Here is a 14,353-nt window from a genome sequence, read left to right as displayed (position 1 = left end):
TTGTGCTTCCGGGTCTTGCCTCCATGCCCCAAAAGACAGGACATGTCCTGTCTTTTGACGCATCTTGCGGATCGCGGACCCATTGAAGTCAATGGATTTGTACCACCATGCGGAGTGCACACAGCCAATGCTCGTGTTTTGCGGGTCCACAGTTTGCGGCCGTCCCACGGTTGTGTGAATGCGGCCTTAAACAATAAATCATTTTCTGATGAAACATTCCCTTTAAAATACATTTTCTCTTCTTTTCTCAAGATATTACCATGAACCCATTCACTGCCTATTGTGCCCTCTACTGGTGCAAGTGATTACTGCAGGTTTTTTCAGTTTAAAAAGCAAAAATTGATGGGGTGCATAAACACCAAGTGAGAATATAATTTCTCAGTATTTCCATACCATTGCTGCCCAGATTGTATGGTAGCTTGCGTTAGCATTTCAGAAGCAATGTTAGGATATTCTAGACACACATAGGGTACTTTGGTCATTTTCATACAAATTGCCTTCCTGTTTTGTTATATTGACTTTATTCTGGGCAGATCGAATACCATTTAACACTTTTAATTACTCCCTTATTAACTGGATTGACAGGTATATGACATATTTATCCATGAAGAAAAAAAAGCAGTCTTTTAACAGGCTAAAATATTAAAGGGGTATTCCAGATTTTATTTTTATTTATTTGTTTACATAGTGGGATCATACAACTTTCTAATATACATGTATTTAAAATTCCGCATACATACCATTCTTATATCAGGCACTTGAGCCCTATATGCAGTAGAATGGTATATCCCATGTATCAGTCTTGTGTAATGTATGCATGGCATCAGTTATGTGACATTCTTCACATCATATAATCCCTGACATTCAGTAAGCAGCAGTGTTACGTGACATACATGAGTCAGCACACAGGACACATCCATGTGATAAGTAAACATTACTAGTGTTGGAATAATTATTTTTATTGTGGTTATTACAGTAACTACATTACTGTGTGTATTTACATGGCTTCCTGTCTCTAGGTGATGTTGTAAAATGGCTGCCTGTCTTTATGTGATGTTGTCATGTTGTTAATAAAGTTTAGTGTTAGAAAAAAGCAAACACACAAATTTGTTTCTGCTCGGACACTGACTGACATGCTGAGGTCCTTCTGCAGGTAGTAAAACTGTATATACTGTACATGTTCTGCTCCTCAATACAGTACCATTCACCTGTTAGATACCTGGGCAGTTAACTGATCACATGATACGTGTCAGGGTCACATGACAACTCACATGACTGACTCCATGTTTAGTCCTATCCAGCTCTCCTATGAATGCATTTTATAAATGGGCCATACCATTTTCTTTTTTAATTAGGGAGAGGTCATTTTATGGATATAATAAAGGTTTGCAAGCAAAATTTTAAATAGATGTATATTAGAAAATTGTTCAACATCCTATTCTCTAAATAAATAAATGCAATAGTTAAAACCAGAATACCCAATTTTTTTAAAAATTGGATTGAACTATTTAGAATATCTTCGATGTTAGATTGACATAGAGAAGCCACTGTAAGGATAAATATCTGTATTTGTTATCTCCATCAGGCACAGGATACCTGCAAAGTATTACTCTTGTCTCTGCCCGTCTTGGCCCTGGGGATTCGGCTCCTTGGGTGGAGAAATGTGATTGCCCTGCTGGCTATATAGGTGACTCCTGTGAGCAGTGCGCCCAAGGATACTACAGAGAATCTCCAGCACTTGGGGCATTCAGCCCATGTGTTCCCTGTAGATGCCAAGGAGGAGGCAGATGTGACCCAGAAACTGGTAATTATGATTCCTGTATGGCCATCAGTTCATTTACATCCACTTTTGCTGATTTATTTTTTGTATTTTGATTATCCAATAGGTGACTGTTATTCTGGTGATGAAAATCAGAACATTGACTGTGCTGACTGCCCACATGGACAGTATAATGACCCCCGGGACCCCCAGAGATGCTTGCCATGTCCTTGTAGACCTGGCATAGGATGCTTATTGTCTCCTGAGACTCAGGAACCCACGTGTGATCACTGCCCTGTAGGCCTAAGTGGTAAGTACTAGAGATTTTATGGGGTATGGGATTTTATGTCACATAGGTAAGTAGTCTGATACTCAGCAGGCCTGGCAAACAGCAGAGATGTTGAAGGAAGGTCTGGAACCCACTGTCCATTTGTCCAAAGTAGGGTGGAGATGGCAGGTAGATCTGCTTCTATCTCAGAGACCACTTCAGTTTATTCATCTCTTCTTTCTATTGCTACATTTTATTCCTCCTATTAATTGTTTAGCCTACATTTAAATAAAGATCAATTTGAAAAATAATTTTTAGCTCAAAATAGGTAGAATGAAATATTATAAAAATTTGCCTCCAAAGGTGTACATAGCCTTAAAGTAAAAGTTGCAGGTGACATATTTAGTCAAAGCTGCAGGTTGACGTACTTTGTGCAGTTAACTTCAAATATCTCATTACGGGTCTTGTAACAACTCCCAAACCAGGTCCTCGCTGTGAAATGTGTGCAGATGGATATTTTGGAGATCCTGAGGGAGAACGTGGACCTCGACGTCAGTGTAGGCCTTGTGCATGTAACAACAATATAGACCCAAATGCAGCGGGAAACTGTGACAGAGTGACCGGAGAGTGCTTGAAATGTATTCATAACACAGCTGGATTACACTGTGACCGCTGCAGAGAAGGGTACTTTGGGGACCCTTTGGATCCAAACCCTGAAGGCAAATGTAAAGGTAATGTTCATTAACATTTCATTGTGTCAGGAAGCTGCATCACCATGAACCGGCGGGCCGCATTGCTCATCAATGGTTTTGCTCTGTTGCCTGCAACACTGGGGTCCTGGGCTTAAAGGGTCTTTCTGAGATTTTTTTAGCTGATGACCTATCCTCTAGAGGGGTCATCAGTATCTGATCAGTGGAGGTCTGACACCCAGGACCTCTGCTGATCAGCTGTTTAAGTAGGCAATGGTGCTTGCAGTAGCACTGCAGCCGTCTCGCAGCTTTGCCTAGGCCACGTGATGTCATTTTTATCAGTCACGTGGCCTAGGAGCAGCTCAGCCCCATTGAAGTGAATGGGGCTGAGCTGTGATAGCTATACAATGCATAGCGCTGTGCTTGGTAAGCAGAGAGAAGGCCACGGCGCTACTGCGAGCGCCTATGCCTGCTTAAACAGTAGTATTTGATTGGTGGGGGTCCGACACCCAAGACCCTTACCGATCAGATACTGATGACCTATCCAGAGGATCGGTCACCAGTGAAAAAATCTCCGAAAGCCCCTTTAAATCCGACTAAGGCAACATCCGCACTGAGTTGGCATGTTCTTCCTGTGATTTTCTGAGTTTTATTCCATGGTCTCTGGTTTACTATATTGATATATGGTTTGTGTGACTTTTTTGGTTATGAAAATCATGTTGCTTTCAGGAAGCTATATAGAAGTTGGCCGCTCAAAGGCAACCTAAACCTAAAGTTCATAAGTTATGGAAGTAAATCTTTCAAAAACAGCTGCTGATGCCATTCACACATGTGTATGTGATTGTTATGGGAAATTCTCAGCAGTGCACATAGTAATGATCATGGGGGAAGACAAATGAAAGACACTACAGTTAGGGAAAATCAAAAACCTACCTATCTGTTGAGAACAGTACTGTAAATGACACATGATAGTTGGGAAGTCATGTTATAGATGCATTGCGGACCAAGATCTTCACATTATGCTACTGGAGCATTTGTCATATATATTTCACGTATTTACATATTAATGGCCTTAGTATAGGTCATCGACATCAGATGGGTGGTGGTCCGACACCCTGCAACCAGCTTTTTGATCAGCCCCAAGAACTATACAGCCAGAAGCACAAGGAGGGTCATTTATTAAGACTGGCGTTTTAGACGCCAGTCTTAATAAAGCCCTATAGCTGGCAGTGGATCGCCGAGGCGGTGGGCTCATCATAACTTCGGCGGATCCTCCGCAACTTCTGAATGTGAGACAGCTTCCTAGCTGTCGTACATACAGACCTTTTTCTACACCTGAAAGAGGCGTAGAAAATGGTAAATGAGACGGGCCCATCCCCTTCCCCGCCCATGCCACTCCCACTTATTTAGACCTGGCGTGAGCGGGGAAAAGTTGGAGATTGTGGCGCAACTAACCAATAACCATTGTGCCGCAATCTGCGCCTGAAATATTTCAGCTTGATAAATGACTCCCAAGGTTCCATCCACTTTTTATTGGCCGTGCCAGGGTACCGAAAGTGAACGAGCTGCAGGACGCCGGTGCTGGAAAATACCCTGGCCCAGATTTACCAATCCTAAAGATGGTGTAAGCTGAGACCGGCTGCCTAAACCTGCCCCAGATTTATCACAGGGGCTCAGGCTGGAGGATAAATCTGGTGCATTTGTCACTGACTCACTGACTTCGAGACAGATTTTTATGCCAGAATTGCACTGAAATATTGGCGCAAAATGGCACATCTTAGACCCGCCAACTTTATGTGAAACCACTCCCACCTTCTTCTAAGCCACTCACTCGTGCAGAAACCCTAGATCCGCCAATTTGTGCCACATTTTTTTAGACAGCTTTTTGGTGCAGACACATTAGTAGATCTGAGCTACTGTGCATGGAGTCTTCCATTTAGGGCTCATGTACACAAACGTGTGTCGGCCAGGCCCGTATTGCGGCCCTCGAACAACGGGTCAGCAATATATGGGCTCTGGGCGTTTTTTTTAACCGCATAACAGATGCAGACCTATACAAGTGAATTCCAATTCAATCCGGAAGGTGCGGTGTGGAACGGAGGCACAGAACCCCACTGAAGTACCCCACGAATTTCTCTCCGTACCTCCACCCCGCAAAAAAATTGAACATGTTCTATTTTTTTGCGGTGTGAACATATCACAGACCCATTCAAGTTGAATGGGTCTGCACCCATCTGCGGAAACTGCACGGATGTTGCCCGTGCATTGGGGACCGCAAATTGCAGTCCCCAATGCACGGAACGGCTGGCACATGAGCACGAGCCCTAAGTGTTTAGCTTCCAGCACTGGGGGTCTGTCTGAAACCACTGATCGGTGATGGTGCAGTGTGTCAGACCCTGAGGATAGGTTATCACTATCTAAGTACCAGAAAACCCTTTTATTCATAACATTCTGGCTACCACTGCCACTAGCGGGAGCAAGGGAGACTACCAAACAGAAATTTTCAACGCTCCCCCTAGTGGTTGCAGGAGCAATAAAAACATATATTTTTTTTAACCCTTTTAATGTTTTCAGCTGACTATGTTAAGTTTTCATCTTTTTATGCAGCTTGTTCCTGTCATCCAATCGGTTCCCAACAGCCAAGCTGTCAGAAGGGAAGCACCTGCGTGTGCAAACCTGATTTTTATGGCGACAACTGTGATCAGCCGCAATGCCCTAGCTGTTATTCTCAAGTCAGCAACAAGGTACGTCTCTGGGTAAAAGCACAGCTCCCATCAGTGTGCAGTCCGCCTATCTCGTGTAAAAACCATTCATTAGCTTTTATTAGAATAACCATATATTCCATTGTATTTTCTAGATGACTTTGTACAGAAGACAGCTCCAGGGCCTCATAGGTGGTGCCAATGGCCAAAGCCAGGCGACAGATACACGTTACTTAGAGGAACAAATGAGAAGAGCCGAGGAGGCATCTACAGCCATGCTAAGGGATTCCGAATCCACTCATGGTGAGATCTGCACCGATATGGAAGCTTGTAGACATGGTGACTGCATTTAATAATCCAACTGTCTGTATAAAATATATATTGAATTATCAACAGGTGCCGAGCTATCCCTGCAAAGACAGATGTCTGGGCTGCAGGGGATACAGGCAGAGACCCAGAATGACCTTGAGCGAGTGCAGATGAAGCTACAGGGTGCACAGTCTCAGTCCAGCCAGTACCAGAGCCAGTTACAGGACTTAAAGGGGAAGATCACAATTGCAATACAGCAACTCAACAGCGGCCAAGCTGAATTAAATCAACTGGTAACTGTAGCGAATTTTTCCTTTTGGTCAATTATATACCGGAATGCTGTACATTTATACAGCATTTATACCTTACATATGGCTTCCATCAGTCCGTCATATTATCCAGTGGCACATTGCCACTTAAAGGCTATGTACACCTTTGGGGGCATTTTTTATTTATTATTGCATTGTACTCATTTTGAGCTAAAAATATTTTTTTTTATAAAAATATGGCGTCCTTTTTTCAGTACAGAGCTGAGATGCTATAGTAGCACCCTTTTGTCTTTTCCGTCAGACTAGGAGCTGACAGGCTCCTTATCTCTGCTCTCTGACATGATAAATATCCATTATAGCTCAGCTCTTATCTTACTGATAAAAATTTGGCTTAAATAAGTGTTTATGACCTCTTAGTAGTTTAGAGATAAGGTTTATTAGATGACCGGCACATAGTGAACGTACCAGTCACACAACCAGAAAAACTGTTAACCCTTTTTAATAAAGGCCAATTGAAAAAATTGGGACAAAAATGAGTAACATGCAGTCATACAAAATTGCCCCCGTAGGTGTACATACCCTTTAAACCTATTTGCGACTATAGACATCTCCTTAATCATGTTTCTCATACTGTTCGGTTACAGGGGGTTTGGGACCATCTACACCTCTAGTGACATGTTTTTAAAAAAAAAAATTATTCATATCATTTGGTTTTTAATAATTATTAATAATTATTTTGTATTAATTAGTATTAATCTTTTCTTATTACAGACATTTTCTTCTTTAGAGTCATCCGGGAATTCAAACTCTTTCTCACAAATTGGTCAAGAGGCCCAGACTATAGCAAACAGGTAATAACTTGATTATTGTCTTAGGCCAGAGCCACACGGTGGTATATGCCATATAAACAAATGCCATGTTATCTGAATATTAGATGAAGCATAAGGGGTTTTCCGAGTGTTTTATACTGGTGACGTATCCTCCGGATAGGTCATCAGTATCTGATTGGCCGAGGTTTGATGCCTGGTACCCCTGCTAATCAGCTGTCTAAGAGGCTCTGGCAATCCGAAGAGGACTGCGGCCTCCTCGCAACTTACCATGCACGAGCTGTGCTTGGTTTTGCAGCTCTGCCCCACTTGAGCTGCATCTAGGTCATGTGACCCAGTAACGTGACATCAATGGCCTAAGAATAGGCCATAGTACTCACCGAAGCGCTGCAGCCTCTTCAAACAGCTAAAAAAAAAATGGGGGGGGGGGGGGGATCAATCAAATTGGTTTGGATAGGTCATCAGTATAAATCACTCAGAAACCCCTTTAAGGTTGCCCCCACATGGGTCTAACATAAGCAGTCTGCTATAAAGCTCCATCAAAGGTAGGACTCATGCACATAGCGGACCTGTGTGCATGGATCCTGTATGGCAGAACAAGTATGGCTCTGTACTACACACCCTGTGTGCTGCCATATGGTGCCTCTGTATGGCACTACCTTACGCTATGGTGTTATTATCCCCTAGAGGCAATGCTTTTAATGAAGAATACCTTCGTAATACAACGTACAGTATGATGGAACATACCATGGAACCCAACAGAAATATGAAGTCAGAGGCTATGGACGTACAATAGACCTCTATGGGTGCCATATTACAGCCATAATAAACCTGGAGGCTGTACAGAGCCATAATATTCCCATGTGTATAAATAAGGGTGGATTGCAGTTTTATTTTATATCAGTGCTGCAGCAAGCTGATATAGGTAGGGTATAGCGCTGTGTCCCCTCCCTACCCAGGACAGCGGGGAGCCGCTGCCATAGCGCCACCACCCAGGCTTATATTATACCATGAAACAGAAGCCAATAGTTAGGAGTTTTTCATTGGCTTAGGTTTTCTCATTAGGGAGCAACAATAAATCAAGACTGTTTTGCTGTTGCCATGGATTCTTAACAGATTACAAATATGTAATCATTGTATCCATGGCAACTATTTTGGCCAATTGGCCTGTGCAGTGAGCAAACAAATTCAGCAATGAAATTTGAGCCAAGGAGATTCATGTGCTATTATAGTTTCTGGCCACTAAGAATTTTTGGACCTCTGGGGAGTGCATGGAATATGAGAGTCGTGGTTGTGGCTCTGAGGGTGGTGGTAGTACTTACAGATCACGGCAGCGAGCTCCACTCCTGCACTCTCTCGGGCCGTGCAGTGACTGAGGGCTCCTGCCTGGTGTCAATTGGGGTGCACTTAATGGTGGATGATTTGCCGGGTGCAAGGCTGGATCAGTGAACAAGGGAGACAATGATCAGGCTCGTGGTGTGCAATAAATAAAGTCTCTCTTTACTAAGTTGATGATAGGGATTGTAGTACAAATAGCAGCAAAAGGAACAGTATGTCACTGTACAATATTCTCTCAATAGCTGTATGGACAGAAACAATGATGAAGGTTATAGTACTCCCTCTCTCAAATGACCCTTTCAGTCTCTCAGCAGAACCAGGGGCAAGAAATAAGGTTTTTACTAAGTCCTTCTGCAATTCGCAGGCTGAGAGGTGCAGAACTAACCCTGCTTTCACACCTGAGCGTTTCTTATGCGCGTTTTTTGTAATAGTAAACGCGCGTTTGACGCACGTTTGTGTGATTGACGCGTCAAAACGCCCCAAAGAAGCTCAAGTACTTGATTATGCGTCGGGCGTTTTACAGCGCGATCGTACGCGCTGTAAAACGCCCAGGTGAGAACCATTCCCATAGGGAAGCATTGGTTTTCATGTGTTGAGCGTTTTACAGCGCGTTTAAACGCGCTGTAAAACGCTCAGGTGTGAACTTAGGGTAAGGCCTCTTTCACACGGGAGTCATGTTTTTTGATCGGATAAGAGCCGGGTGCGTTGCAGGAAAATGCGCAATTTTCCCGCGCGAGTGCAAAACATTGTCATGCGTTTTGCACTCACGTGAGAAAAATCGCGCATGTTTGGTACCCAAACCCGAACTTCTTCACAGAAGTTCGGGCTTGGGATTGATGTTCTGAAGATTGTATTATTTTCCCTTATAACATGGTTATAAAGGAAAATAATAGCTTTCTGACTACAGAATACATAGTATAATAATGCTGGAAGGGTTAAAAAAATAAAAACGTTAACTCACCTTATCCTCTTGTTCGCGTAGTTCGTTCCCGGTCTGTTCTTTGCTAGCTGTGGGCTTGGGCTGAATGACCTGTGGTGACGTCAGATCACATGCTCCAATCCCATGGTCCATCACCATGGTGATGGAGCATGTGATCTGACGTCATCAAAGGTCCTTTAGCCCAAGCCCACAGCTAGCAAAGAACAGACCGGGAACGAACTACACGAACAAGAGGATAAGGTGAGTAAACTTTTTTTTATTTTTTTAACCCTTCCAGCACTATTGTACTAAGCATTCTGTAGTCAGAATGCTATTATTTTCCCTTATAACCATGTTATAAGGGAAAATAATACAGTGAATAGACTGTCACCTAGAGCCCATGCGTGAAAATCGCACCGCATCCGCATCCGCACTTGCTTGCGGATGCTTGCGATTTTCACGCAACCCCATTCACTTCTATGGGGCCTGCATTGCGTGGATTATCGCACCGCAACGCACAAAGAGGAGCATGCTGCGATTTTCATGCAACGCATAAGTGATGCGTGAAAATCACCGCTCATGTGAACAGCCCCATAGAAATGAATGGGTCAGGATTCAGTGCGGGTGCAATGCATTCAACTCACGCATCGCACCCGCGCGGAATACTCGCTCGTGTGAAAGGGGCCTAAGGGCATTTTCTATTACCCTAAGTTCACACCTGAGCGTTTTACAGCGCGTTCAAACGCGCTGTAAAACGCTCAACACATGAAAACCAATGCTTCCCTATGGGAATGGTTCTCACCTGGGCGTTTTACAGCGCGTACGATCGCGCTGTAAAACACCCGACGCATAATCAAGTACTTGAGCTTCTTTGGGGCGTTTTGACGCGCGTTTGTGGCCATAGGACACTGCAGTCAATCACACAAACGCGCGTCAAACGCGCGTTTACTATTACAAAAAACGTGCATAAAAATGCGCGACAAAAACACGTGTAAAACGCGCGTTTGAGAAACGCTCAGGTGTGAAAGCAGGGTTAGTGCCGGCAATGTGCGGTCCGCAAAATGCGGAAAGCACATTGCCGTGTCCGTGATTTGCAGATCCGCGGATCCATGGATCCGCAAAACACGTTACGGACGTGTGAATGGACCCTAAATCTGTTAATGGTAACTAACCCTTTGCAGTAGTCCTTCCGGGGTACTGCATTAGTATTATTTCTTATCTCAATTGACACCATTTTTTTTTGTTTTGTGTCCAGACAATCCCTTTAGTTTCCAAACAGTATGATCCTTGCTGTATAATACTACTACGACTCAAGTCCTGTTAGTAGGAAAAAAATGTCTTCCTGGTGGCTTATTCATCTCCTTGTCATACAGACTTTCTCAGGACGCCCAGATGATAACACAGGATGCAGCTGATGCCCTAGCCGATACCCAGAGGGCAATGCAGATCCTTCGCTCTGGAGATGTGGACCTCGGTGCTGCAGAGAGACTAAGAGCAAGGTACAGGATGGTGGCGATAAGTGAGGGTCTAGTGCTAATGCATGCAGGAACGTGATTAATGCCAGCCAGATGCTGCCTTCTCGGTTCTAGCTGCTATTTACAAAATGATGGCTGAAATATCAATAATGGCCAATATGGACAATATGTACACAAAATGTATGTAATTGCAAAAAAAATCAGCTATAAATATAGGAGCCAACATAATTATCCCTCATAAATATCTCCCTGAATATGCGATGGAATATGCTACCGTTTTTTTTCTCATGGATAACGTATGAGAGAAACCTCTGTATACCTTACATAGGGCCCACAGAGGTGCAGTATGGGTCCATAGCTGTCTATCGGCGCTGTATTATATATACAGTCAGTATTATATATACATGCCAAATCCATGATACTACTGTCTGCATGAGACCTAAGGGTGACAACCACACTGAGTGGTTGTCAATAACATCTACTGTATGAATAGCAATACCTCAAATGCTAATACCCCCTGTAACGTCCTGACTTGTAGTCACATAGGTATGTTTAAAGGAGGATTAAAGAGCAATTCCATCTAAAATAGAAAAAATATATAACTCCTTTAGGGATCCTTTTAAGGCTTGTTGCTAATAACCAGAAGTTATATCACATTTCATGGTAAAAGCTGGGCAACAACCAAAATGGCCACTAACATATCCTCCAAAATGGATGGCCACATTTTTTTAGCTTTCTGAAAAGCCAAATTTGCCTATTTATATAGGACTTTAGTTATGGTTATGAATATTTAACTGGTGGTCTATTAGCTTTCTCAGAAATTGATATACATAAAGAATATATAAATTGCCGAATAGCATTTTAACAACTTAGAGCAGGCATCCTCAAACTGCGGCCCTCCAGCTGTTGCAAAACTACAACTCCCAGCATGCCCGAACAGCCTACAGGTATCAGCCTGCAGCAGGGCATTGTGGGAGTTGTAGTTTTACAACAGCTGGAGGGCCGCAGTTTGAGGATGCCTGACTTAGAGGATGACCTTAAAGGGCATCTGTCAGCAGTTTTGTACCTATGACACTATCTGACCTGTTACATGTGCGCTTGGCAGCTGAAGTCATCTGTGTTGGTCCCATGTTCATATGTGCCCGCCTTGCTGAGAAAAATTATGTTTTAATATATGCAAATTGGCCTCTTGGAGCAACAGGGGCGTTACCGTTACACCTAGAGGCTCTGCTCTCTTTGCAACTGCCGCACCCTCTACACTTTGGCAGGGCCAGGCAGTGAAAACATCATCACACCTGATCCTGTCAATCTAAGTGCAGAGGGCGCTGCAGTTGCAGAGAAAGCGGAGCCTCTAGGTGTAACGGCAACGCCCCCGTTGCTCCTAGAGCCTCATTTGCGTATATCAAAGGATCATTTTTCTCAGCAATGCGGGCACATATGAACATAGGACCAACACAGATGCCTTCAGCTGCCAAGTGCACATGTAACAGGTCAGCCGGTGTCATAGGTACAAACCTGCTGACAGATCCTAATGGATGAGACCACTGACTGAGGGACTTTACTATTATCTTTGAATTTCCTATTTGAAAATGGGGTTTTCTAAACCAGATAAACCCTTCCATATTAAAGCCACAATGATATTAAGCCGATCGTCCAAGGTCTGGGCAAAAAACAGATTTTTCCAGGGAAGCATTCTCTAGCCAAAAACTTTCCCTGATAAATGCCGTGCCCTGTATAGACTGCTCGAGTCCACCAGAGCTGGCTCATAGAGGGGGGCCTGAGCAAAGCTAACCTGCCCTGTGACATCCATATGCCCTTATAGGACATATGGACAAAGTTTGTCTTCATGAGACAAACCCTTTTAGGACCTACATTTTCGAGGATTATTTGTTTAAATGCTCAGCTATTTTAGGTTTTTAAGGTCACTCAACAAGATTTTATTGTAGGAATGTTTTGTGTTCATAGGTTGGGTGATATCCGCACTCAAACTGGAACAATAGAGAGCGAGGCCATTCAGGCTGCAGCGGCGGCAGAGAGGTCCTACCATGAGAGCATGCAAACAGCCCGGGAGGTGGCACAAGCTTCTCGTTTGGATCCTCTGGGAATCCAGGTAATGGCATCAGTGAGGTCCTCATATAATCACTTTGTCAGATGTTCTAAAATTTCCCTAATGCCAACAGTTTTACCCTTTTACTTATTCCATTTGTTAGAAACATAATAAATCTTTGAATCCTTTCTGAATATCTTAAGGTCAGAAACAGATAGATTCTTGTGATAATAAAAGATACAAATGTTTCCTCCATTTAATCAAAACAAAACTAGTCTAATGTATTAATGGGAATGGTAACACACCTCTTAAACTTAAGTGTGTCCGACAGGGACAACAGTTTTTTTAATATAATGGACAGAATCGGTTAAAAAAGAAACATTACTCACCTCACCAATTCCCTGCTGTTGCCTTTAACACGATTCCCAGGTCTCTGCTTCCTGGTGCCAGCTCCAAACAGGAAAAGGCAGGAGATGCCTTCTCAGCCAGTCATTGCCCAGAGTGGTGATCCACCTCAGCTTGTGATTGGCTGAGCAGGCATCTCCAGGCATTTCCTGCGTGTCAAGCCGGAACCAGAGAGCAGAGACCAGTGGGAACCCTGTAAGCATCACGAGATTTTTACGGTAAGTAATGCTTCTTTAAAGGAGTTGTCTCTCTTCAACAAATAGCATTAATTATGTAGAGGAAGCTCATACAAGTCACTAACTAATGTATTGTTATTATCCATATTGTTTCTTTTGCTGGCTGGATTCATCATTATACACTGCTCGTTTCCATAGTTACGATCACCCTGCAATCCAACACCAGTGGTCATGCTTGCACACTATAGGAAAAAGCGCTGGTCTCTCTAGTGGCCGGGACCGTGGGAGCGCACATAGGCTGGTGTTTTTTCCTATAGTGTGCAAGCATGACCACCGCTGCTGGATTGCAGTGTGGTCATAACCATGGAAATGAGCAGTGTATGGAAAAATGAATCCAGCCAGCAAAGGAAGCAATATGGATAATAACAATACATTAGTAAGTGCCTTGTATTAACTTTCTCTACATAATAAATGCTATTTGCTAAAGTGAGACAAGACAACCTCTTTAATATGCACTGAAAAGAATAAAGGGGTTGTCTGTCAGTATGTACAGTACAAAAACATTAAAGTATCATGTAAAACACCATAAAATGGCAAGAACGTTACTACTAAGGAATTATAGAAAGACAATCAGGAAGCGGATCGAAACGTTGCGGGTCTGGTGATTCAAGTTTTGTTACTATTTTACACCTTGGCGGTGCAGTGGAATTTTTTCTCGCTTATTATTTGGAGGGGGATCGCCTTCACAGCCGCTGGCACTCCGCCTGTACCTGATATACAGCTGTGCTGCCCAATCCTTATTTTTTATATATATATATATCTCTATCAAGGCATACAGTGAAATTCCTTTAATCTGGTGTCTGATAATCCAGAGCAACACAGATCTACAATATTATGTACGGTAGATTATTTTGTGTGTTCTTTCTTCTTTTTCCAAGACTACCTGTCTCTTTATTCTAGAATGTTTGATAATGTGGGTTCTATCGGGATATTGAGTCCCATTTGCCAGATTAAAGTAATTTAACTCTATATTTATGAAGAGAGAAAGGAAGGGGCCCCTGTTACAAAGGCAGCGCCCATACAAAAAAAAAGAAAAGCGGACAACCCCTTTAAAGACATACTTGGAAAACATTACATACAGCGCTACAGAACATACAGGGTAATACAGCG

General features: G+C 43.1%; 1 protein-coding gene across 1 annotated transcript in view; it reads left to right on the top strand.

Moving 5' to 3' along the window:
- Positions 1–14,353, top strand: part of LAMC2 (laminin subunit gamma 2) — a 42,670-nt gene that overhangs the window by 16,386 nt on the left and 11,931 nt on the right. Inside the window, exons 9-17 of the mRNA XM_044300828.1 lie at positions 1,586–1,804; positions 1,887–2,069; positions 2,513–2,758; positions 5,324–5,460; positions 5,574–5,721; positions 5,815–6,020; positions 6,768–6,847; positions 10,454–10,579; positions 12,521–12,665. Of these exons, the coding sequence (XP_044156763.1) occupies positions 1,586–1,804; positions 1,887–2,069; positions 2,513–2,758; positions 5,324–5,460; positions 5,574–5,721; positions 5,815–6,020; positions 6,768–6,847; positions 10,454–10,579; positions 12,521–12,665 (1,490 nt within the window). The remainder of the gene's footprint in view (positions 1–1,585; positions 1,805–1,886; positions 2,070–2,512; positions 2,759–5,323; positions 5,461–5,573; positions 5,722–5,814; positions 6,021–6,767; positions 6,848–10,453; positions 10,580–12,520; positions 12,666–14,353) is intronic.

Source organism: Bufo gargarizans, chromosome 7 (assembly GCF_014858855.1).
Source record: "Bufo gargarizans isolate SCDJY-AF-19 chromosome 7, ASM1485885v1, whole genome shotgun sequence".
Taxonomy (NCBI): Eukaryota; Metazoa; Chordata; class Amphibia; order Anura; family Bufonidae; genus Bufo; species Bufo gargarizans.
The sequence above is the reverse complement of the archived record's forward strand: the minus strand, read 5'-3'. Positions and strand labels throughout refer to the sequence as shown.